The 24,484-nt window shown below is 41.8% G+C and overlaps 1 protein-coding gene across 1 annotated transcript in view; it reads left to right on the top strand.

The window, feature by feature from the left end:
• Positions 1 to 24,484, top strand: part of LOC144505215 (lysine-specific demethylase 3B-like) — a 115,272-nt gene that overhangs the window by 52,302 nt on the left and 38,486 nt on the right. Inside the window, exons 7-12 of the mRNA XM_078231200.1 lie at positions 94 to 193; positions 3,022 to 3,779; positions 6,270 to 6,394; positions 8,397 to 9,766; positions 14,785 to 14,986; positions 17,381 to 17,595. Of these exons, the coding sequence (XP_078087326.1) occupies positions 94 to 193; positions 3,022 to 3,779; positions 6,270 to 6,394; positions 8,397 to 9,766; positions 14,785 to 14,986; positions 17,381 to 17,595 (2,770 nt within the window). The remainder of the gene's footprint in view (positions 1 to 93; positions 194 to 3,021; positions 3,780 to 6,269; positions 6,395 to 8,396; positions 9,767 to 14,784; positions 14,987 to 17,380; positions 17,596 to 24,484) is intronic.

Here is a 24,484-nt window from a genome sequence, read left to right as displayed (position 1 = left end):
GGGGGAGTCTATGAAATGTACCTCCTGTTAATTGATGGAGTTTGAGGAAAAGGCAGCAGCATAATCTTATTGTTAGTCTTTTCAATTTCGCAGGTTGCTCAAAAACAAGTATCTCAAAACTCCAGAAGCAGACGTAAGAAGGGAGCTGAGACCAGTCCACCTTACAGTCCAACTAAAGAAAATGATGACAAGGGTAAGGCAAGAGCTTGTATTAGAAATAAGGAGTACAGTATAGTTATGAGTTAATGGAACTGTTTCCTGGATAGGAGAGAGGGAATTTGTCCAAGGCTTGCATTGACAACTAAGCAAATACTCCTTGGACTATGGTTATTAAATTTAGCTGTGTCGGGGCTGCCAGCAAATACTGACACATGCCCAGGATCTCCCATCCTAAATTTCAGAAAATAACTGCAATCTCCCCAAAGGAAAACTATGCTGTCATTGCAGAAATTGTTTCTATTGCTAGATAACAGCATAAATGTGCTAAAAGTCAAGAAATAGAGGACTGTGACGACCTTGCAGATGCCTAAAGTTTCAGTATAGGATCCAGAAGTCCTGGTTTGAAAACCTACAGCGTTGTTTCCCAAACGTTTTCCCAATGTGATCATTACTAATGCCTCAGAATATGTGCAAACCCAAGTGAAAATCTGGGAAGCATGAGAGCTGTTGAGTGGGTTTGTGATGGAGGGGGAGGCTGGGGAGGAGGGAGAGGACTTGGATGCAAGGGCAGGGGGGAGCTTCAGTTGCTGGGTGTGGTGGGAGGAGTTTCATTGGTTGGGAAGGGAAAGCTTAAGTTGCTGGGTGGGGTGAGGTTAAACATTGAGGATGTTGACAAAAGGCAGAGTTTCTACAAAGGAGACCAATCTGCCCATTCACAGGCTTTATTTGCATCAGCAATTGGGTCTCAAAGAACTGTCTATCGGGTCACATCTACCAGTAGAAAAGAATGTGGATTTAAAGGGGCTCACAATGCCAAATTTCAGCAGAGCTGCGATCCGCAGTGTGGAAAGTGCTGTCCTACAGACTCAACATATTAACCATTGACTAAAACTGCTCCTTCAAATCACAATCATTGTATTCTTGCAATAATCAGGAAAAGGGGTTCTTAATTTTTTGCTTCTGAGCACCACTTTGCCACCTCATCTACCACATGTTCTTATAAATTCCACAGATCTTCACGCACAAGTATCTTTTCTTGTATAAAAACTAGTTATACAATTCACTGTCTTATTATTTTTGGTTTATTTATTTAATGTGAAATCAGTTGTTGGTGCTGAGCAAGAATTATGCGAGGACATGGAGGTTCTTTGACAAGCGCATGCACATGTCATAGTCACTGTTCATCTGGACTGTTGACTTCAGATACAAACTGGCTGCAATCACCTTATTAGAGAATTACTAACTTGCAAAGTACTTTTAAGTTGTTCCCTGTGAAGTAAGTCAGTAGATCCCATTTTCATCCATTCTCAGGGAGAACAGAGCAGGAAAATGCAGGGTGGAGTGAGTTTTTAACTTCAGGAAGCAAAATAAAACAGCACATTGTGTCAAAGGCCAGAGCAGCTGGGTGAGTGAGACTTCACCAGGAGCAGCTCCATTCCCATTAGTTACTCCGATTGCATCTCAACATGCAGCTGGGGAGTCCACCAGTTTAGAATAAATGGTAGAAGGTAAGGTATCAAACCTCCATAGGGTAGGGAAGTGGGCCTGGGTAAGATGCTCTTTTGGAGAGTTGGTGCAGACTTGATGGGCTAAATGGCCACCTGCACAGTGGGAATTCTATGGAGGTTGAGTAGCTTGGGCTTCTACTTAGAAGATTGAGAGGTGACCTTATTGAGACGTATAGGATTCTCAGGGGGGAGCTTGACAGGGTTGATGCTGAGAGGTTGTTTCTCCTTCTGGAAGTGTCTCGGACCAGAGGGCATAATCGCGGAGTAAGGGGTCGCCCCATTTAAGACAGGGATGTGGAGGAATTCCTTTTGAGGGTAGTGAATCTGTTGAATTCCTTGTCGCAAAGGACAGTGGAGACTGGGTCATTAAGTATTTTCATGGCTGAGATAGACAGATTCTTATCAGTAAGGAAATCAAGGGTTATGGGAAGAAGGCAGGAAAGTGGAGACAATGATTATCATATCAGATCAGTCATGATCTCATTGAATGGTGGAGCAAACGTGATGGGACAAATGGCCTACTTCTCTCCTACATTTTATAGTCTTCCACTCCCAAAACATACACTGGCGCAGTCCTGCTGAGCCTTCTGTTGCTATTGGTGGGAGGCTGTTTTTTTTCTGATGGCTCGCCAAGGAATTGACCCAACTTATTGTCGTCAATGTCAGCTTTCTTTGATTTATCAATCTTCCCCTATTTTTGGAGCTTGCTTGGAGTGGAAGTACACCCCATGTGGTTCCCATGGGTAATGCACCTGGGTTCATAGCCTGTCCAGGAATGGATGCATCTGAACTGATGTAATGAGCCCTGCCAGTATGTGCTGTGGTCTTAAGCTGCTGTGGTCTTAAGCTGCCCTGTTGGAAGCCCGTGCCCATGGGGCTGTTCTGCCTCAGCTCAGCTCACAGCCATCACTCTTCACCTTGGGGCATTTCAAATCACTGTCAATTATGCTGGACTGGGCTTCGTCAACTCCTGAGCTTAAATCTGGCATCTGTACCATTGTTTCTATCCCTGATTAATTATTCCCAAAAAGTGCTGATGAGCAAAGGTGGATTTCTTTTGCATGGCGCCAATATAAAAGCAACTCGAGATGTGATTTCCTGCTGTGGTACAATAGGCACATGACATAATTGGTTGCCATTTTTGACTCTGAACCTAATTTTGAAGGTACTGTTTAAATCTTCACGCGCACCACAGCTTGAGAACCCTGATCTAAAGAACCCTGTGACTTCTGTAGTAATGTTTCATTAAATACTATTAAATCTAGTTTGTTCTGAAGAGATAAGAAAATGTATGCTTTGATTGAAGTAGAGACATTATCTAGCTGTATGGACTAAATTGGTTTATTCTTTACAGATAAAAGTAAAGATAGTCGTAGAAGAAAGAACACCTTTGATGGAGAGAATGAACCTGCACAAAAAAAAGTGAAGGATGCAGAAGAAATGGAGCCCGACAGCAGCAGTGTGTGTATGTTGGCTGCTGGAGGCAATGGTCGTAATCTGCCAAAGAATGAGAATCCTGATGTGGAGCAAGGAAGCTACGACTCCAAGAGAATTGAGGATTTAGCCTGGGGAAATGCTGACAGTGCTTCTGATAGATCCCGTTTTGTACCTCAGCCACAAGCAGGCTTACGCTACGCCACCTATACCAAAGAGAATGGTAGGACCTTAGTTGTCCAGGATGAACCAATACATGGGAAGCCTTTCGTGCCAATTAGTGCTGCTGCCCCTAGACCAAGTGGAGTGTCATTTTCCAATACAGAATCTCTGAACCCTTCGAGCAAGAAGAGTTTAGCAACTACTGATTCAGGCAGAACCCCTGAAGTACCAGTCTTGGAGCCTTCAAACCTAGTCCAAGATTCTACAAACGCAAACATGCAAGTTTATTTAGAGACTGCCGTATCTGACCATGGGACAAAAGAAAACTTTGCTGTTAATTCAGTATCCAAACACAAGCTGCAGAATACATCATCTGAGTCCCAAAATGAAAGTCCTCAATCTGCTTTGGTGATTCCAAACACCTTCCAAGCCCCACAGGATCAGATGCACTCCACTATACGAGCTTTCGAATCACATCAGTCTTTTACAAACCGCAGTGAAACACCCAACTTTGATGTAAGCAACAATGTTTCATTGATAATTCTGCAAAATTCGTGGATTACGAGCAAGTTAATAATACTGTGGGTTACATGCAGATGTTCTTGCAAACAAGTCCATTTGTTTTGTCTGCATTAATTATAGATTGACGAAGAATGTAAGAAATGGGAGCAGAAATTGACCCTTGAGCCCATTCTGCCATTCAGAGAATTGTTACAGCATAGAAGATGATTTAGTTTGTTGAGTTCCTGTCAGCTCTTTGTAAAGGTGTTTCAGCTAGTCCCAGTTTACCATCATTTTCTCTGTAATCCTGCAATTTTTAAATCTTAGTGCGAGTTCCCCTTTGAAAGTTACAATTGAATCTTCTCAGGAACTGTATTCAAGATCCGACCACTTGCTGCATAAGAAGAATGTTTTCTCATGTCGTCTTTAGTTCCTTTGCCTGGTTCTCAACCTCTCCACGAAAGGGGACAGTTTCTCACCATCTACTCCCTTCAGGCTCCTCATGATTTTTGAACATTTTAATCAAATCTTCTTTTGACCTTCTCTCCTTTAAAGAGGACAACACCAGCTTCTCCAATCTACTTGTGTAATTAAAATCCCTCACCCCTAGAATTATTCTCATTAGAATTGGGAGAGTTTTAGAAACCAGCAAAAGCAACCAAAAAGATGATGAGGGAAAAAATAGAATATGGGAATAAACTAACCAGGAATATAAAGCAAATTGCAAATACTTTCCAGTATATTAAAAAGAAAAGTAGCTGAAGCAAACTTCATGCCTTCGGGGCAGAGAAATTAACATGAGAATGAGGAAATAAGAGACCATGAACAAATATTTTGTTTATTTTCATAAGTACACACAAATATTCCAGAAATAGAGGACAGTACAGGAGATAAGACTGTTTATTATGATATTGCTGTTGTTAAAAGCTCCAATTGTTTCTTGCTTAATGTTCTGTTCTAATTATATAATGTGTTCAGGGGGCATGTAAGTTATTTCCACGTCATCATAATCTCGCATTCTGATCTCCCCCAATATTTAACCTACTTCCTGATTTTTTTTGAACTAAGACCTTTCTTACTATTGTCCTTGAGTCATTCGTTGCTATGAGGGCTGCTTCTCCTTTTCCACTCTGCCTGTTGTAAGTACACCTGTCTATGTATACCCAGGCATAATAGTGGCAGCAGGTGAGCAGTTGTAGCATTAGTTAGGGATTATTTCATATCTTTACAATGTAAGGTGATGCAGAAGTTGAAGCTTGTGTGATTAGAATTAATAAGATGGGATAACCTCAGGTTGTCAATGGGAGTTTTGATTTTTTCCTCAATCAAAAGGTGCTTTAATGCCAGAGTATTAAACAGTGATGAACTGGACTTGTTTAACAAGTACCCCACAGACAATTGCATTTATGGATCCTAGCCAGTTTCCATCATCTTCTATGCTGTAACAATTCTCTGAATGGCAGAATGGGCTCAAGGGTCAATTTCTGCTCCCATTTCATACATAAGCGGGCAAGGTGGGGGGGAGGCTGTCGGGGGTACATACTGGACAAGGTGGCAGGAATGATTGTGTTTTGTGTAAGAGCTGCCTTGCTCCACGTGTGACAGAGTACTTTTGTACTCTGTTTTGATAGCAACTTAATTTATTTGCAAAAGATTCACTTCCATATTCCCGCCACAGTAAAGATTTCAAAGCATAAGTATTTGAAGTATGATGTTTTCCGCATTTCTGAGCCATTGAGTGGACTGTTATTTCAGTTAGCAACTGGATGAATGAGAACACTGAACACTTGAAACAACGTTTAAATGTGAACTCAAGATGCGGATTCAAAGCAAATGTAACCCAGATCTGGGAATTTAGTTCTTCAGGAACAGGAACTACAAGATTAATGTAGAATTTTATAGTCTGCTTGAAGTTAATGGACAGAATGTTTCCACCTGCCACTGGAGAATGTGGCAGGCGATGCATCAGTACCGATCAGGGTTGCAACGCAGCCATTTAATGCTCCAAGGAGCATTATTTGGCTTCAGATGGGCCTATGGCCCCTCACTTGGGGGAAATCCCACCTCAAATGCTGGCCAATCTGAGGCAAGATTTTCACCTGAATGAGGGGCAGAAGGCCTGTCAGCAGCCAGTCTGATTTGCTGGCAGCTCTGTAGTTCTTGTAGAGCCATCAGGAATGGTGGCTGCTCTGAGATTACAAAGTCTTAGGAGACAGGGAAGTCCAGGGTATCCTGGTGAAGGGGAGAGAGAGAAAAAGCCTGTGGGGTTGTGATTTAAAAGACAGGCTGGGAGGGAGCACCTACAGTTTGCTTATGAAATTTCCTATTCTCTGTCGTTTGGCTTTAACTTTTGAATAGTTCTTATTACTTTATATTTTGAAATATAATTTGAAAATTTCCTCCTGGCTTTTATTCCAAAGTGTTGGTCAGATTGCAGGTTGTAGATATTTGTTTCTTTTAATGGTCTTGTACTTACACACTTCATTTTCCAAACTGTAATTTCAGGGAAGCAAAAATCTCCTGACATCCAACTCACCTGCTCCTGGATCCGAAAAGCCTTTGGGAAATTCTTCAACATTGGAGTCCTCAAAGGATCCATCAATAGCAGCAATACAGCAGGCATGCAAAGGGTAAGGAGGACCTGGTCATGTGCATGAAATTTGCTTCATGTTTATAGATAGTTAATGTTTTCTCAGTTTTTGTTTAGACTCAATAAGGTTCTTACAGGGGACACCTTGAAATAAGGTTTGATTACAGCAAGTCCGGTAATAGGGAAGAATTTAATCGTCCATTCCTGCTTCTCTTAGCTACTCTGTGGCCTCTTTTGCTGGTTGCTGTTTCATTCTCATAGACCAAAGAAAGTAGCTAAGTCTTTATACTTGGATTTTATATGATGGGTGAAATCACCTAACTGTGTTGCATTTGTGTCTCATTTACCCAGAAGGGGGAGAAAAATTTGCCCCGAATAGCAAAATGCCGTAGTCATAATGATGACAGTTCGCAACCTTTTCAATGAACCTGCCCGGGGTGTGACATTTTGCTGAGCAAGCAGCCTGAAGAGTTTAAATACAAGAGCGGGACAGTGGCATAGTGGTTAGCACTGCTGCCTCGTAGCGCCAGGGAGCCGGGTTTGATTCCTGGTTGAGTCACTGTTTACGCAGAGTCTCCATGTTCTCCTCTCCCCGTGTCTGTATGGGTTTCATCTGGGTGCTCCGGTTTCCTCCCACAGTCCAAAGACATGCAGGTTAGGTGCATTGGTCATGTTAAATTCTCCCTCAGTGTACCCAAACAGGCACCGGAGTATGGCAACTAGGGGATTTTCACAGTAACTTCATTGCCATGTTAATGTAAGCCTGCTTGTGACTAATAAATAAACTTCAATTTTAATTTAGCTCATGCATACAATCTGCTGGCAAATGTGCAGTTTTCTTTAGAAGCTGATGACCTATTTTTATGCCCTTCCTCGTCATAACTGTGACACAAATACTCAAGTTATGTCTAACTAAACCTCCTTGAAGGTGGCTAAGAGCAAAAGGTGCAGGGTTAGATAAGCTGATACCGTGGAACTGTCAATTGTTTGGTCTAGTTTCAGTATTTAAAGCCCAATGATCATCGTGACAGGAGCTGAATATTTAGAAAATCTAGCCAAAACCACCTAAAAAGAAAGCTTATTCATCTCAACATCTTAAGAATTAAATTTCCTGATTAGCATGAATCATCTACATTATTTGGAGCCCTTTTGCTGCTCATTGCCCATAATCCCAGAATTGTTTTCAACCATGTTTCTATCACTCTTTCCTTGCCACTTAAATGAACAGGTGCCACTTTTTTGTGAAATGTCAGCAGACCAAACTATCACTGATGCAAGCCAAAAATTACAGCTTGTGGAGAAACTGGGAAGTTTTCTAGATATTCTACTCTGGAATATTGCCACATCGCTAACAAAAACCATTATGCTGTCAAGGAAGTACTTGTGCTCTAGCACACTTTGGGCACTGCTGAGCCAAAATACCTCTTTTATACCTCAGCCAAGTGCAGGGTTATGAGGGAACTGGTGCCAATAGTTTTCAGATTTGAAAATGAACCTACTACCTTAACTTCATTTGAAAATTCCTCTAAACAATAGAATATTCTGTTTAAGAAAATACACTAGGTAGAATTTATTTGTATTTAAGTAACTGCTCATACCTTTTGATTTTATTTCAGTAACTCAAAACTGCATATAAAAACACACAAATGCTTGAAATACTCAGGTCAGGCAGCATTTGTGGAGGGAGAAAGAATTAATGTTTCAGGTTGAGAATGACCTTTCTTCAAAACTTTGAAAGGTCGTCTTGACCTGAAATGTTAGCCCTCAACAGACGCTTCCTGGCCTGCTGAGTATTTCCAGCATTTCATTTGTTTTTATTTCAGATTTCCAGCATCCTCAGTAATTTGCTTTTGTCTCAAAACTGCGCAGTTTGTGTGAATAATGTTGTTAGTTTAGCAGGATGTTTGAAAAATTGAAAGGTTTTGAAAATAATTTTCTCATCGCTGTCTCAAGTACTTATATGTTTAATGTTGAGATGGACCTGTAGCCTACTATTGCAATTTAAAACTTTTCTGATTCAGTACCTTTCTTTGCAATTTTAGGGAACCATTGAAGAAATGGTTTGCAGATCCTTGCCAAACGCTGAAAGAGGAAGCTTTAACTGAAGACAGTGCACTTCAAATATCAGTTCAGAATCAAGCCCTTATGGAAGAGCCAAAGAGAAATGGTAATGAGGGAACAAATGGAACGTTTGACCAAGAAAACAAACCCTTTGGATTTGGGTTTGGCAGGAATTTGACTGATGAATCTGAGAATAAAGTTGGCAACAAAACCCCCATGGACTCTGGCAGCTTGTCAAATAACTTGTTTTTCCAATGTATGCCTCAGAATGTTCCACAGAGCAACTACTTCACTGAAATTTCAGAAAGCTTATCCAATGACCCTCTAAGCTTCAATTCCTTTAAAATGGCTTCCAGTGCCACTGGCCAGAAAAGTGTTACAACACAGGCAGTTGGAACTTCTGTTGGGTTGCACGCAGGAGGTAAACATGGGCAAGATGTTGAGCGAAAGAACCTTCTTGGGGCGACTGAAGCTATGCCAACTCTAACTCCAGCTTTTCCAAGGAGTGCTTCCAGCCTCCAGTTTCTTCAATCTGTTCAACCACCAGATCTTTTGAAGGAGGAAATGCCTACCATTCCAGCAGGGAATCCATTCCTTGGGTTTGCAGATCTAAAGGGAAATGGGGATAGTTTGCCCACAAACCGGTCACAATCTAGTCTGTTCAGAAGTGACTTAATACGGCCTGCAGCTTCTGCTCCTGCATCAGTTATTGTGAAACCCCCATTGTTGATTAACTGGAAGAAGCCTGAGAAGATGATGCCAGATGTAGGCAGCAACAAAACTGAGCTTCCAAAGACCTTTTCACCTCCATTTTCCTCTCCAACTCAAAAGGCAGCTATTTTGGGTACTACTAGACCAGACTCCCCAGAAACCCCATTTGCTGCAACCAGTATTGAGATGCCAACCTTATCCACTAGCCCAACTGGGGATCATAGTTCAGGAAACCTTCCAATCCCAATTTCTGGTTCCATAACTCCAGACAGTCCACGTCTACAAACTTTCTCAGACACTCCCCATTCTGGCAAGCAGCAACAGTCCCTGTTTGCTATCAATCTATCTGATAATGGCCTTGATGGTTCATCCAGTCAGCAGTCCCAATTTGATCAAAGAAGGTTTTCTTTAGATGAACGAAGCTTGAATATGAAGCAAGATTCAGATTCGGCTTCCGATAGCGATTTGTCAGACCTCAGTGATTCTGAGGTGCACATGCGATTGCAATCAAAAACTACTTTAAAAGGATATCTGTCCTACTTGCATGAAACAAGAGAGCCGAACGGCGAAGGAAATAAAGAACAAGTGGCAAAGGGGCGAGGGCGTGGGAGAGGACGGCCTCGGGGAAGACCTCCAAAAAGTGAGTTTGCAGCACTAGAATTTAGAAGTAAAACCTAGCGATTTCTAAATGAAGTTGAATTTGGTGAAGAAAGCAAGCTGAGTTTTCCTCCTCCTTTCTTATTTTCTGATTGCTTAGTAATACATGCCTGCCAAAGCAGGGTACTGATGAGCAGCCTATTCTGTGACCAGCAAGTAACCTTCCGTTAGACTATCAGTTTCTGAACCAGATAACAGATGATAGTTCAATCCCCTGTTAGACTAGAGAGCAATATTTCTAGATGTTACACCAATAAACAAAACAGTATTCTTTATCAGAATCACCTGAAAACTTCATGAATAATAGTAAGTGCGCATTTTAGGGATTCACTGTCTCTCTTTTTGGTAGATGGACCTTGTAATGAAGCACTTTTATTGATATCTTGTATTTTCCGCTCAATACTTTTTTGAAAAACAATTGCTGGAGTACATGAGGTACATAAAATTTAGCATTATTTCTTTGCAAAAACGGATCATATTAGCTGGTGATGGGAGAGTGCTTTTTGTTTTTCACTTTCTACTTTGATTACTAGTATCACCAGTAAGTGGCGACTGAGTAGAGAGGAAAACCAAAAAGGGTTGTGTGTTTTGTGTTGCTTCTAGCCACTCCAGAGACATTTAAAAGGTTATGCATCAAACACCATTGGAAGCATTCTCCACATTTATAATGTTGCAGAGTATTGTGTGCCTGGTGCTGGTGACTCCTAAGCAGAGCAAGACTGACATTCGTATGTTTTGTCCTGATTACTGCTTTTTAGACAAAATGTGCTCCCCAAACTGTCCATAATTAGAGAGACCTGAAGGTCATTCTATTGACGAATCCCAGAGGTATCATTTCCCTGTTCCTTTGGAACCTAGAATGATGCCTTAATTGTGAGAGGGGAAAGAACTTTAATTTTTTTTTGAGGTTCTGGTTGATTAGATAACTTTGGATATATTGGTAGTATCATTGAAGATACTGGCTGGTATGATTTAATGAGTGTGTCAATGGAAAAGAGTTGGATAATTTGTTGAGCTGTTTGGTAATTTACCAAAATTCACTGGACTCTGGGGTGGTTCCCGCAGATTGGGAAACAGCAAATGTGATGCCACTGTTTAAAAAAGGAGGTAGACAAAAGGCAGGTAACTATAGGCCGGTTAGCTTAACTTTTGTAGTAGGGAAAATGCTTGAATCTATCATCAAGGAAGAAATAGCGAGACATCTGGATATAAATTGTCCCATTGGTAAGACGCAGCATGGGTTCATGGAGGGCAGGTCATGTTTGATTAATTTGGTGGAATTCTTTGAGAACATTACAGGTGCAGTGGACAATGGGGAACCTGTGGATGTGGTGTATCTGGATTTCTAGAAGGCATTTGACAAGGTGCCGCACCAAAGGCTGCTACATAAGATAAAGGTGCACAGTGTTACGGGTAATGTATTAGCATGGATAGAGGATTGGTTAACTAACAGAAAGCAAAGAATGGAGGTAAATGGGTGTTTTTCTGGTTGGCGATCAGTGACTAGTGGTGTGCCTTAGGGATCAGTGTTGGGACCGCAATTGTTTATGATTTACATAGATGATTTGGAGTTGGGGACCAAGTGTAGTGTGTCAAAATTCACAGATGACACTAAGATGGGTGGAAGAGCAAAGTGTGCAGAGGACGCTGAAAGTCTGCAAAGGGAGATAGATAGTCTATGTGAGTGGGCGAGGGTCTGGCAGATGGAGTACAATGTTGGTAAATGTGAGGTCATCCATTTTGGTATGAATAACAGCAAAATGGATATTATTTAAATGGTAAAAAATTGCAGCATGCTGCTGTGCAGAGGGACCTGGATGTCCTTGTGCAGGAATCTCAAGGAGTTGGTTTGCAGGTGCAGCAGGTCATTAAGAAGGCAAATGGAATTTTGTCCTTCATTGCTAGAGGGATGGAGTTTAAAAGCAGCGAGATTATGTTGCGGCTGTATAAGGTGCTGGTGAGGCCACACCTGGAGTACTGTGTACAGTTTTGGTCTCCTTACTTGAGAAAGGATATACTGGCACTGGAGGGGGTGCAGAGGAGATTGACTAGGTTGATTCCGGAGTTGGAGAGGGTTGGCTTATGAGGAGAGACTGAGTAGACTGGGGCTATACTCATTGGAATTCAGAAGAATGAGGGGAGATCTTATAGAAACACATAAGGTTATGAAGGGAATAGATAAGATAGAAGCAGGGAAGTTGTTTCCACTGGTGGGTGAAACTAGAACTAGGGGGCATAGCCTCAAAATAAGGGGGAGCAGATTTAGGACTGAGTTGAGGAGGAACTTTTTCACACAAAGGGTTGTGAATCTGTGGAATTCCCTGCCCAGTGAAGCAGTTGAGGCTACCTCATTGAATGTTTTTAAGGCAAGGATAGATAAATTTTTGAACAGTAAAGGAATTAAGGGTTATGGTGAGTGAGCGGGTAAGTGGAGCTGAGTCCACAAAAAGATCAGCCATGATCTTATTGAATGGCGGAGCAGGCTCGAGGGGCCAGATGGCCTACTCCTGCTCCGAGGTCTTATGTTCTTATGAAAGGTTACCAAGTTTGCATTCAATGTGCTTGGGTGGTCAGACTTCTTAATCGTTTGCATCTAGCTGCATGCGAATTGAACCTCGGTGGTCTATATAAGTTGGCCCCATATCTCAACTTTTTTCTCTTTCCCTCTGGATGTGGCTTTGTTTCTGGGTCATGAGTGTTGATAAATTCTGATCAGTACATACAGTGTCATGGAGTTTTGTGACATCTCAAAGCCAATTTCTGTGGCAAGCGAATGTAGATTCTTCAGCAGGACATGTTTCAAATACTAATGTGATGTAAATTAATGCTGACAGTTGCAATTCCAGTCCCAGGCAGACAAAGAGCTGATTACCTCTGTCTGGTGTGAATTGTAGCTGTTCTATTTAGGATAGTAAGAAGTCTCACAACACAGGTTAAAGTCCAATGGAATAATGGAATGCCAACCAATGGCATTCCAACCATTATCTTGCAATTGTGTCTTTATCTATGTGTGCCGTGCTACCTCTCCACTCACCTGATGAAGGAGCAGCGCTTCAAAAGCTCATGATTCCAGATAAACCTGTTTGTGGAGATGCTGTCGTTGGACTGGGGTGGGCACAGTAAGTAGTCTCACAACACTAGGTTAAAGTCCAACAAGTTTATTTGGTGCTACGAGATAAACCTGTTGGACTTTAACCTGGTGTTGTGAAACTACTTACTGGACTTTAACCTGGTGTTGTGAGACTTGTTACTGTTCCCAATCCAATCCAACGCCGGCACGTCCACATCATATTTAGGATAGAGCTTTGCTGTACTGTACCTGTCGACTTGCACATATTTCCCAACAGTTAGAAATTGATGTTTTTTTAAAGAGATGACGGCCTTGTCCCAAAGCACTTAGTTAGGTTCAAAAAAGCTTAGGTTACATTGATAGCTGCAACTAAAATTGCAGCAAAACATGTATATTGATTACACCCCGTTCCCTATTTTTGTTTATTTTTACTCCATCCTTAAAGTTGCAAAGCCAATGCTCAGAGTGGTCCGGGCAAACTAAAATCCATTGCTCCAAAAACCAAATTCAACTGAACCCAATTCATGGTCTCCACAAGGAAGACAAACAAGATCCAAGCTGACCCATTGCATCCTATCCTGGGCTTGATCTGGTGTTTGATCTCAACCAAAAGACCGAGACAGCCATGTAACCAAACCATTTAGTGAGTGATGCAGATATACTAAGGAATGACTTTTTATTGGGGTTGTCCAAGATGATCTCTTCATTTGCCATGCTGTCAACTCTTTTCCACATCTGTGGGAGAATTTTCAAAGCTGGCTGGTTTTTGATTGAGATTTACAGTGTAATACGCAGGATAAATTGGAAGATGAGTTTATAAACAGGCGTTTCTTCCTTTAAAGCCATTACTACAAGTAACAGATAGCTAAGGCATTAGATTTTTGATTATGTAAAAGCCACATGAACTCAGCAAAAACCATTTTCAGCAAAAGCCAATCGGAGGTGTAGTATATATGTTTCCCATAGTTGACGGCAGTCCATATTAAAAACCACTTTGGGAATCAGTGGCATAGGACCAGAAGAAAAATGGGAACTTTCTGCTATTTTTAGAAGAATGAACATAATGAAGCCAGTCTTTTGAAATCACATTTTATGTGTAATTTGAGACCTGGTAAATGGATCATGCTTAGCAGGAACTGGTGACTTTGGACCTTGATTTTTGATTTTTTTCACTACTGAAGGTTTTTCTTGCCTCATGTCTTTCTTTGCATGTTGTAGACTAATTGATTTTTTAAAAAATTCCCAGAAATTGTCAATGATGATATTACTGTTGTATCATATGACTTGCGTGCAAGCAAGGTGGACATTAGTCTCTTGCTTTGCAACGCTGTTTCCATTAACGCAGCAAATAGATTTCTGCATTGTTCAGTAGAACTCAGCATGTGGGCTGACCAATTTGGAAGCAAAAGGGGCGGAGAGAATATACTGATGATCTTTCCTTACCAGAAGGAAGTGGTGTGCCGTCAATATCTGGGGGTCACTGGTGACCAGACATTTAACTGGACCAGGCACACACATACTGTAGCTACAAGAGTAGATCAGCAGCTGTGCATCCTGTGGAAAATGATTCACCGCCTCCCCAAAATCTGTCCACAATCTACAAGAAGTGTGACAGAATACTCTCCGCTTGTCTAGATGTATACAGTTCCGACCCGCAAAGAATTTTCAACCCCCTCCTTAACAGGACTGTGGGTGTACCTATACCACACAGACTGCAGGAATTTTAGGAGTTGACTCATCATCCCCTTCAATTAGAGAGGATAGTAAACACTTGTCAGTAGCGCCTACAACCCAGGAATGAACTTTTTAAAACTAGCCAATATTACAATGGTTGCTGAAAATATAGCATTGGTGAGCATGTGTGTTTACGAAGACTGCTTTACTTCTGTCTAAATAATGGGTTCTTATTTAATTTTCTTCTTCTCAATTAGTTTCTGTTGATCAGTCGGTTTTGAAGGATATGTGTAAGGTGAGAAAGCTGAAACAGTCTGGAGAATCCTTCTTGCAAGATGGCTCCTGTATTAACGTTGCACCGCACCTACACAAATGCCGAGAATGCCGCTTAGTGCGTTATCGAAAGTTTAAAGATCATGATGAATCGACAGTTTCCTGCCGTTTCTTCCATTTCAGAAAGTAAGTAAGCTGGCACATTAGACAGTCGAAGGGTTTGATGTATTCAATGTTGAAGGTTATTTGTCCTATGTGCTATGTTTTAACTTTTCAAATTTTGGATTGATTGTCTTGCTCATGTCCATGAGGTTTCTAGGTTTTGTACTCCTAGCATCGTTGTGTACCTTTTTAAAGGTTGCTTGGGACAATGTTTATCAGTTCCTCTTGACTTAAGTCAGGTCAAAGAAATTAAATAACATTTCTATGGTTACAGTGGAAGCCCACATCATGAGAGAACTTTAGACTTTTCCTTATAACCATGGACAAGGCTTTTAGAAATTTCATTTATAAGTTAGGCCTTTTGCGAACCGATGGAGGTGAAACTGGACGACTCCAATGCTAAATTGTTAGACTGTTTATCGGACATCTAATAGTCCGATGTGCAGAAAATTTCCTCCAATTAAATATTGGGAAGACTGAAGCCATTGTTTTTGGTCCCTGCTTCAAACTCTGTTCCTTGTACGAACATGTGAAATAGGAGCATAAGGAAGCTTTTTGGCCCCTCAAGCCTTCTCCACCATAGAACATAGAACATAGAACATTACAGCGCAGAACAGGCCCTTCGGCCCACGATGTTGCACCGACCAGTTAAAAAAAAAAAAAAAAAACTGTGACCCTCCAACCTAAACCAATTTCTTTTCGTCCATGAACCTATCTACGGATCTCTTAAACGCCCCCAAACTAGGCGCATTTACTACTGATGCTGGCAGGGCATTCCAATCCCTCACCACCCTCTGGGTAAAGAACCTACCCCTGACATCGGTTCTATAACTACCATGGCTGATCTGTTTCTGTTTCAAGTTCTACATTCCCATCTACTCTGGATAACCTTTTGATTTCCTTGTCTAACAAGAATCTGCATCACTCTGCTTTAAAAATATTCAGTGATCCCGCCTTCTGAGGCAGAGAGTTCCAAAATTACACAACCCCCTAGGAGAAATTTCTTTCTTTGTCTCTGTCCTGTTGAGGCGCCCCCTAATTTTAAAACCTTGTCCTGTAGGCCTAGACTCACCCACAAGAGGTGGGTGAGTCCAGAAAGATGAATCTATCTCCAATAATTGACTTTTTCTGGGTTATTGGGCTGTTGAGGGGGGCAGTTTTTAATCACTTTTGTTCAGTGAAAGCGCTATTTCCTGTCAGCCAGGAGATTGTGGATTTAAGCCTCACAGTGTCGGCGGCCTGGGTTCAATTCTGGCCTTGGATGACTGTGTGGAGTTTGCACGTTCTCCCCGTGTTTGTGAATTTTCTCCAGGTGCTCCAGTTCCCTCCCACACTCCAAAGGTATGTGGGTTAGATAGATTGGCCATGGTGAATTGCACTTTAGTGTCAGAGGGATTAGCAGGGTAAATACATGGGGTTGCAGGAATAGGGCCTGGGTGGAATTGTTGTCAGCGCAGGCTCGATGGGCCGAATGGCCTCCTTCTGCACTGCAGGGATTCTATGATTCTACATCCCTTCTTTGAGTATTAAAATTGAAGTTCTGACTTATTCAACCATCATTCATGCGCAAAGATATGAGCGCGCAATCTATGTTGACATTAGTGCAGTATTTGGGGAATACAGCATTGTTGTCAGTGCCAATGTTTAGATTGAAAGTTCAACCAAGCCCTGACTGCCCTTTGTGCTGGCTATAAAGGAATTCTTGAGTTCTTTTAAAAAATCAGTCCTTCTGGTATCCTGGCCACCACCATATATTCTTCAGTTGATATCAGGAAAAGAGGTTCACTTGGCCATTTATCTCCTTGCTGTTTGTGGGACCTTGCATGCTAGTTCTCTGTTACATTTTCCTGCAAAATAATATATTGGCCATAATGTATTTTGAGAATTCCTGAGAGTGCCTAATATGGGTTGGAATTTACCACTGTTCTCGCCAGCAGGATCATCTTATCCTGCTGGCAATGAACTCTGGCAGCGGGAAACCCCGTTGGCAGCAGCAGGACCAGAAGATCCACCACTAGCCAATGGCAGGTCACCTCTACTGCAAACATGTATGGGGAAAATCTCGACCATGATATCCATACTTGACTTTCCCCCTCTCACTTTTCAACATTTAAGAGAATGTTCACTTTCCTAGAGCAACCAATACACAATTTACTTTGATCTGATGATGCGTTTGTGAAATTTGTTTCAGTTATCTGCATTATTTGTAGTTTCTGTTCTTCATAACTACAAAATGCAAAGGAATCTGGTCTTTCTCCGTCCAGTGCATAACACAGCTAATCCAGTTTGTCTAGAACTTGGCTGATGAGTGATCTCTTGCATTTTGAGCACATTAGCAATTACCAGAATTTATATTGGTTCACAAACCAAGAATACATCAGATATTTTGATTTCATGATGCTGTTCTCTTTTTTCCAGGCTAGCGTTTACAAGGACTGGTGTCCTTCGTGTGGGAGGATTTCTAAATCCCAGACAATGCGATGCTGAGGCCCTGAGTCTTTGGATCCCGTCTCGTACACCTGCTGAAGGCCTTGATTTGGAAACATCCAAGTACATTTTGGCAAATGTCGGTGACCAATTCTGTCAACTGGTGATGTCTGAAAAGGAGGCTATGCTTCTGGTGGAACAGCACCGTAGGTTAAATTTTCTTTTAAGCAAGTGTGAATTCAATCAATCTATTCATTTGAAGGCAAAAAGTAATTGGGGCGGCACATTGTCCTCCAGGAACTCACCATCCATATTCAACTCCAGTTCCACCAGGTGGTTCATTCCTGAGTGCAGTTGGCCCTCGAAGGTTAGCCAATAAATAGTCATGCTGCAGTTCTCCATAGGATGTTAGGATATCATTAGATATCAACCGACTCAAGAACAGCTTCTTCCCTGCTGCCATCAGACTTTTGAATGGACCTACCTCGCATTAAGTTGATCTTTCACTACACCCTAGCTATGACTAACACTACATTCTGCACTTTCTCCTTTCCTTCTCTATGTCCGGTATGCTTTGTCTGTATAATACGCAAGAAACAATACTTTTCACTATATAGTAATACATGTGACAGTAATAAATTAAATCATTGATTAAAATTAGTGGTCACATTCAGCAAAGCAAATGGAATAGAATCATAGAATCCTACAGTGCAGAAGGAGGCCATTCAGCCCATCGATTCCACACTGACCACAACCTCACCCAGGCCTTAGTCCCATAACCCTTCATACTTACCCTGCTAATCCCCCTATGCTAGGGTTAATTTAGCATGGCCAATCAACCTAACCCGCACATCTTTGGACTGTGGGAGGAAATCAGAGCACCCGGAGGAAACCCACGCAGACACTGGGAGAATGTGCAAACTCCACACAGACAGTCACGCGAGGCCAGAATTAAACCCGGATCCCTGGCGCTGTGAGGCAGCAGTGCTAACTACTGTGCCATCGTGCTGCCCAGAGCCTTCTGTGTGTTTCTTGATGGGGCTTCTGCAGTCAATGAAGGATTACATTCCAAAATGGCAAAGTTTTTATACACAAGTTGCATTGACTGCAATATGACAGTGATTTATGTCAACCTTCAACTGTTCTAGATTTTCTACCTTAGTTCATAGAATCTGTATTGCTGATGGCAGAATTCGGCATAAAATAGTACTCTTGCGCACATGTTTCTTTTTGTTTAAGATTATTGGAAGTTTCCTTGTCTCAAGGGCATGATGGTGCTGAAATTTGATCATGTTTGCACCAATCATTGATCTTTTGTGCACTTTGCAGAATAATTTTAGTTGTATCCTTAGGATACTAAACAAAGAATAGGATTACATAGATTATAGAAACTGGCCATTCAGCCCAGCCAGTTCACCCTGGATTGTGTGCTCCATGTGAACCTCCTTCCACCTTAGAAGAAAAAAAATCTCTTTTGAAATCCTTACTGTCTTTCTTGTGATTTTGGATTCTTCTATTATTCTATTCTCTCCTTTAGTGAGAGTTTTATTTTTATCCTACCTCTTATGTTAGATAACCTGTCTATCGTTCTCTGTGCCTATTCTATCTCCCTTCTTAGATATAGGTATGAAGTTAGCTGCCTGCTAGTCTTCAGGCACTGTACTTTTTGTATTTTCTAAATAATATGCAGCCTCTTTGTTTTTCTTGCTGAGAAGTCATGTGTCACTTTCTAATGTTGAAATTCATTTGCTAATTACGTCTATTCTAGAATTTAATATCTTGTCATTTGTTGTTATTTATTCACTTCTCCCAGCCCCCCCTTCTCTCCCCCCCCCCCCCCCCCCCCCTTCCACTCGCAATTTGTTTACATCTGCAAAATAGGAAATTAAATAGTGCAGGACTTGTGTCTTATTTTATGGTAAGATGAGATCTAGAACTCATCCTGTTTGTGCACTTCTTAAGCTAATGGTTACTTGAGCCTGTGTGTAACTTTTGACTCAAAAGCTCAGGACACAGGCTTTTGATGGTAGCGTGCTCTAGCTGTAGCTGATGAAATGCATTTAGATTAACTACAATCGATCGTTTTAATTAATTATATAATCATGAACGAAACCATTAACATCTTTTTGAAAGACGGTCAGCCTCCACATATTAAGTCATCCACAGTTGTCCAATTGTTTTTCTTTGTACTTGATGAAGCTGAGAGCAATTTTGTTACATGAGCAAGTCTTCTATGGATTGTCTTGGGTGTAAAGTTTGAGGTTTAGGTGGAAACCTAGGCACTGTCTATATGGTCATTACTCCAAATTTACTAATAGCTGCTTATCTGAGGAGGTCAATCATTGTGCAACATGTACCATAAATATATGGTATGTATATTTTCTGTTCTTTCCCATGAATTAATATAAAAAGCAATTGCTGGTCAGTACCTGAATGAGTGTACAGAGAAAGCACTGTTATTAAGCAGTCAAGAATGGTAGTGGGGCGGGTGCGCTTAGGGAGACAGTTGCCATTTCTCAACAGTGTTGGTCCACACTTGGAGAGTGGACCAACCAAGAGGTCCACTCTCGATCCAGCTGCGCCACATCATAAGATTTTAGCATATTGCACCTTCTGTCCCAACTAATGATAAGTGATTATACAGCCCATTTACCCAACAGGCTATTTGTCTTCCCGAGCACAATTTGCATTTTCCCCTTCCCCCCGCCCCAAATCTGCCAAAAGACTTTCAGCCTTCACACACTTTCTCCCCTTTGCTCCCACAATGAATGAGTATCTTAATCCATCAATTGCCATCTCCTCACAGGCAAGAATTCCATCTGAATGTTCCCCACCTTCACTAAATCAAATCGTGACACTCAACCCCCCAGAGAAGTTGGCTAAATTACCAACTGCAATCTCAACCAGCTGTATTTCTTCTCCACGATATGTAGCTGCTTGTTGCACACTTCAATCCCCCTTTTCCACTCCCCTCGTTTATGAAATCCCTTCCTTTCATTCCTCTATTTTCTTCACATTATCTGTCTTGTCCTCTCATATTGTTCTATCGTCCCCCACCTTCTCACCCTGCTTATCCTGAACATTTAAATTGGCATTGAATATGTATTTTAAATGAGGTCAGCAGTGAGGTTTACAATTATTTATTTATTGTGCTGGAGTAAAACACTATTTTCAATACAGAGTAGTGAACCTGCGGAATTCTCTACCATAAAATGCTGAAGAGGCCAACTCTCAATATATTTAAGGAAGAAAGAAATAGATTTCTAGACAAAGGTGTCGAGAGGCATGGGGAAATTGTGGGAGTATGGCATTGAGAAAGAGAATCAGCCGTGGTCACATTGAATGGCGAAGCAGACTTAATAGGCTAAATGGCGTACTCCTGCTCCTATTTTCTATGTCACCCCAGCACCACTATCTGATCAGCTGCTCCTCTAAATGTTTCAATACTGGTGCCACGTGCAAGTTGCTAGGAGTTGATAAACACTTACTGTTAAACTGCACAAATTCAGAGCCTCTTTATGAAACCTACTAAAGCTGTCCCATCTTACAACAGCATAAACTGACATAGAACAGTGTAAACAATACAATGTACTTTTATGAGTTCAGAAAATAAGATCCTACAAACTATTTGCAGCTCAGTGCTCCCATTGAGTCAAGGCAGTAGAATCAAAGAAAGGGAGCAGCACCATCTGGGGAGAACTAATAGCTTCAATACAACAATGGGGCATGTCCTATTAAAAGTAATGTAAATCAACATTACTTTTGGTGTGACTTCAGCTATTTGGCAGGTGCTCATGAGATGAGAATCTGAGAAACTTGTACAGTAAGAACTACATGCGATCATAAAGTAAAGTTTCTTTCTTTATCACAAGTAGGCTTACATTAACATTGCAATGAAATTACTGTGAAAATCCCCTAGTTGGCACACTCCAGTGCCTGTTCGGGACGCTGAGGGAGAATTTAGTATGGCCAATCCACCTAACCAACACACCTTTCGGACTGTGGAAGGAAACTGGAGTACCCGGAGGAAACACATGTAGACACAGGGAGAATGTGCAGACTCCGGCAGTGACCCAAGCCGGAATTGAACCTGGGTCTCTGGCGCTGTGAAGCAGCAGTGCTAACCACTGTGCCACCATGCCACCCTTTCCCTCTCCCTCAATGTCAACAAAACAAAGGAGATTGTCATAAGTTCAATGGTCAAGGGCAGTCTGCACCACTTATATCTGGTATGCATGAAAGTTGCCTGTTATATGTGATGACTGGTATCACAACTGACATGAAGCCAGAATTGTTTCCTTGATATTAAAATTTAATTTAACAGCACTGGACGAAAAGTGAAAGAGAAACACGACATGTTATAAAAGCAAATTACTGCGGATGCTGGAATCTGAAACTAAAAGAAAAAAGCGCTGGAAAATCTCAGCAGGTCTGGCAGCATCTGTAAGAAGAGAATGGAGCTGATGTTTTGAGTCCAGATGACCCTTTGTCAAAGCTTTGTCAAAGGAGATCAAAACTCCAGAGTACTTGGTAATTAGTGGCTCCAAACAAATAGTTCATCTGCCCAAAATATCTGGCCCACTGAACATGTTTTAAAATGGTGTCTTTATAATTATCACAAATGGAATTGGGAAATGGTTATCACTAGTTGTTCAATATTGGCAGCTGTGCAGGGTAAACACAAAGTGTAAGTGGTTATGATTTTTACCAATGTCCTTCTGGGGAGGAGGCAAAGGCACACCTGGAGTTCTCTGTGGCGGCTTGGTCTCTTTCCCTTGGAGGGAGTATAATATAGGTTCATTGGAAGAATTGTCATAGAATCATAGAATCTCTACAGTGCAGAAGGAGGCCATTCGGCCCATCGAATCTGCACCGATCACAATCCCCATAACCCTACTTATTTACCCTACCAACCACCTGACACTAAGGTCAATTTAGCATGGCCAATCAACCTAACCCGCACATCTTTGGACTGGGGGAGGAAACCGGAGCACCCGGAGGAAACCCACGCAGACACGGGGAGAATGTGCAGACTCCACACAGACAGTGACCCAAGCTGGGAATTGAACCCGTGTCCCTGGTGCTGTGAGGCAGCAGTGCTAACTACTGTGCCACCGTGCCGTCCTGTGAGAAGAGATTGAGTAGAATAATTCTGTATTGCCTGGAGTTTAGAAGAGTAATATTTTTAAGGAACTTGACAAAATAGATGCCGAGAAAATGTTTCACCTGAATGTGGAGGGGGTGGTTTCTTCCTAACCCACGGACCACAATCAGTAAGGATAGGCAACAACACCCCCTCCATGATCATCCTCAACACCGGTGCACTACAAAGCTGTGCTCTCAGCCCCCTAGTATAGGCCTTATGCACCTATGACTTGCCAAATTCCCCATCAACTCGATTTTCAAGTTTGCTGACAACACTACTGTAGTGGGTCGGATCTCAAACAATGATGAGACAGAGTACAGGAATGAGATAGAGAATCTGGTGAACTGGTGCGGCAACAATAATCTCTCCTTCAATGTCAACAAAACGAAGGAGATTGTCATCGACTTCAGGAAGCGTAGTGGAGAACATGCCCCTGTCTATATCAATGGGGACGAAATAGAAAGGGTCGAGAGCTTCAAACTTTTAGGTGTCCAAATCACCAACAACCTGCCCTGGTCCCCCCATGCCAACACCATAGTTAAGAAAGCCCACCAACGCCTCTACTTTCTCAGAAGACTAAGGAAATTTGGCATTCAGCTACGACTCTCACCAACTTTTACAGATGCACCATAGAAAGCATTCTTTCTGGTTGTATCGCAGCTTGGTATGGCTCCTGCTCTGCCCAAGACCGCAAGAAACTACAAAGGGTCGTGAATGTAGCCCAATCCGTCATGCAACCAGTCTCCCATCCATTGACACTGTCTACACTTCCCGCTGTCTCGGCAAAGCAGCCAGCATAATTAAGGGCCCCACGCACCCTGGACATTCTCTCTTCCACCATCTTCCGTTGGGAAAAAGATGAAAAAGCCTGAGGTCATGTACCATCTGACTCAAGATTAGCTTCTTCCCTGCTGCCATTAGACTTTTGAATGGACCTACCTTGCATTAAGTTGATCTCCACACCCTAGCTATTACTATAACACTGCATTCTGCACACTCTTTTCCTTCTGTATGAACGGTATGTTTTGTCTGTCTAGCGCGCAAGAAACAATACTTTTTACTGTATGCTAATACATGTGACAATAAATCAAATCAAAGTTTAGAACATAGGGTAACATTCTCAGAATAAGGGATCAGCATGGTCTGAGATGAGGAAAACATTTTTCACTCAGTTGTGAATCTTTTAAATTCTCTACTCATGGAGTTTTGGAAGCTTAGTCATTCAGTATATTCAAGACTGAGATTCGTATATCCTTGGGTACTAAGGGAATTAAGGAATATGGGGGTAATGTGGGAGGGTGGAGTTGATGAAGATCATCTGTGATTATTGAAAGGTGAAATAGGGTCAAGCAACAAAGTGACTACTCCAGCAAATGTTTCTTAAGTTGTTGTTGTTTAGAGTCCTGATGCTATTTTCTCCAAACAAAGAACTGTTGGGTGGCCCATAATGAGCCTTTAGTATTGTATATTCCCAGTCAGGTGTGAATCCACATGTGTTCTTGCTTATAAGAAGGGTGCAAACCAGAATTGTTTGCTGACTGGGGTTCACACCCAAACCAGTTTGTGGGGTGGGCAGTGGGGTAAAAGAGTATGTTGACATTTGCAGTCTATGTTCTTTTGGGTGCCATTGGAGTCGGTCATGGTACCCTGCGGTCAGTCTGGACAATTTGATTTTTTCTACGTTATTTCAAACTTTGCAAAATGTAGCCCACTCCCCTCCCACTTACTCCATTACATCTCTTTGGTTCACTACCTGCTTTCTTCTGACCCTGAAATGTTTCTCTCAGGAGACAGTGGTAAGAAACTGGGGGTGATGGAGAAAGAGAGCAGCAGGGGAGAGCAACACATTAGCAGGGAAAAGAGGAGATTAAGGAAAATGAAAGAAAGATAAATGTCAAGTGAAATGGGGAAAGGATAGTTTTAATTAGGTTTAATATAGCAAGTCTGAC

Source organism: Mustelus asterias, chromosome 16, assembly GCF_964213995.1.
Source record: "Mustelus asterias chromosome 16, sMusAst1.hap1.1, whole genome shotgun sequence".
Classification (NCBI taxonomy): domain Eukaryota; kingdom Metazoa; phylum Chordata; class Chondrichthyes; order Carcharhiniformes; family Triakidae; genus Mustelus; species Mustelus asterias.
The sequence above is the reverse complement of the archived record's forward strand: the minus strand, read 5'-3'. Positions and strand labels throughout refer to the sequence as shown.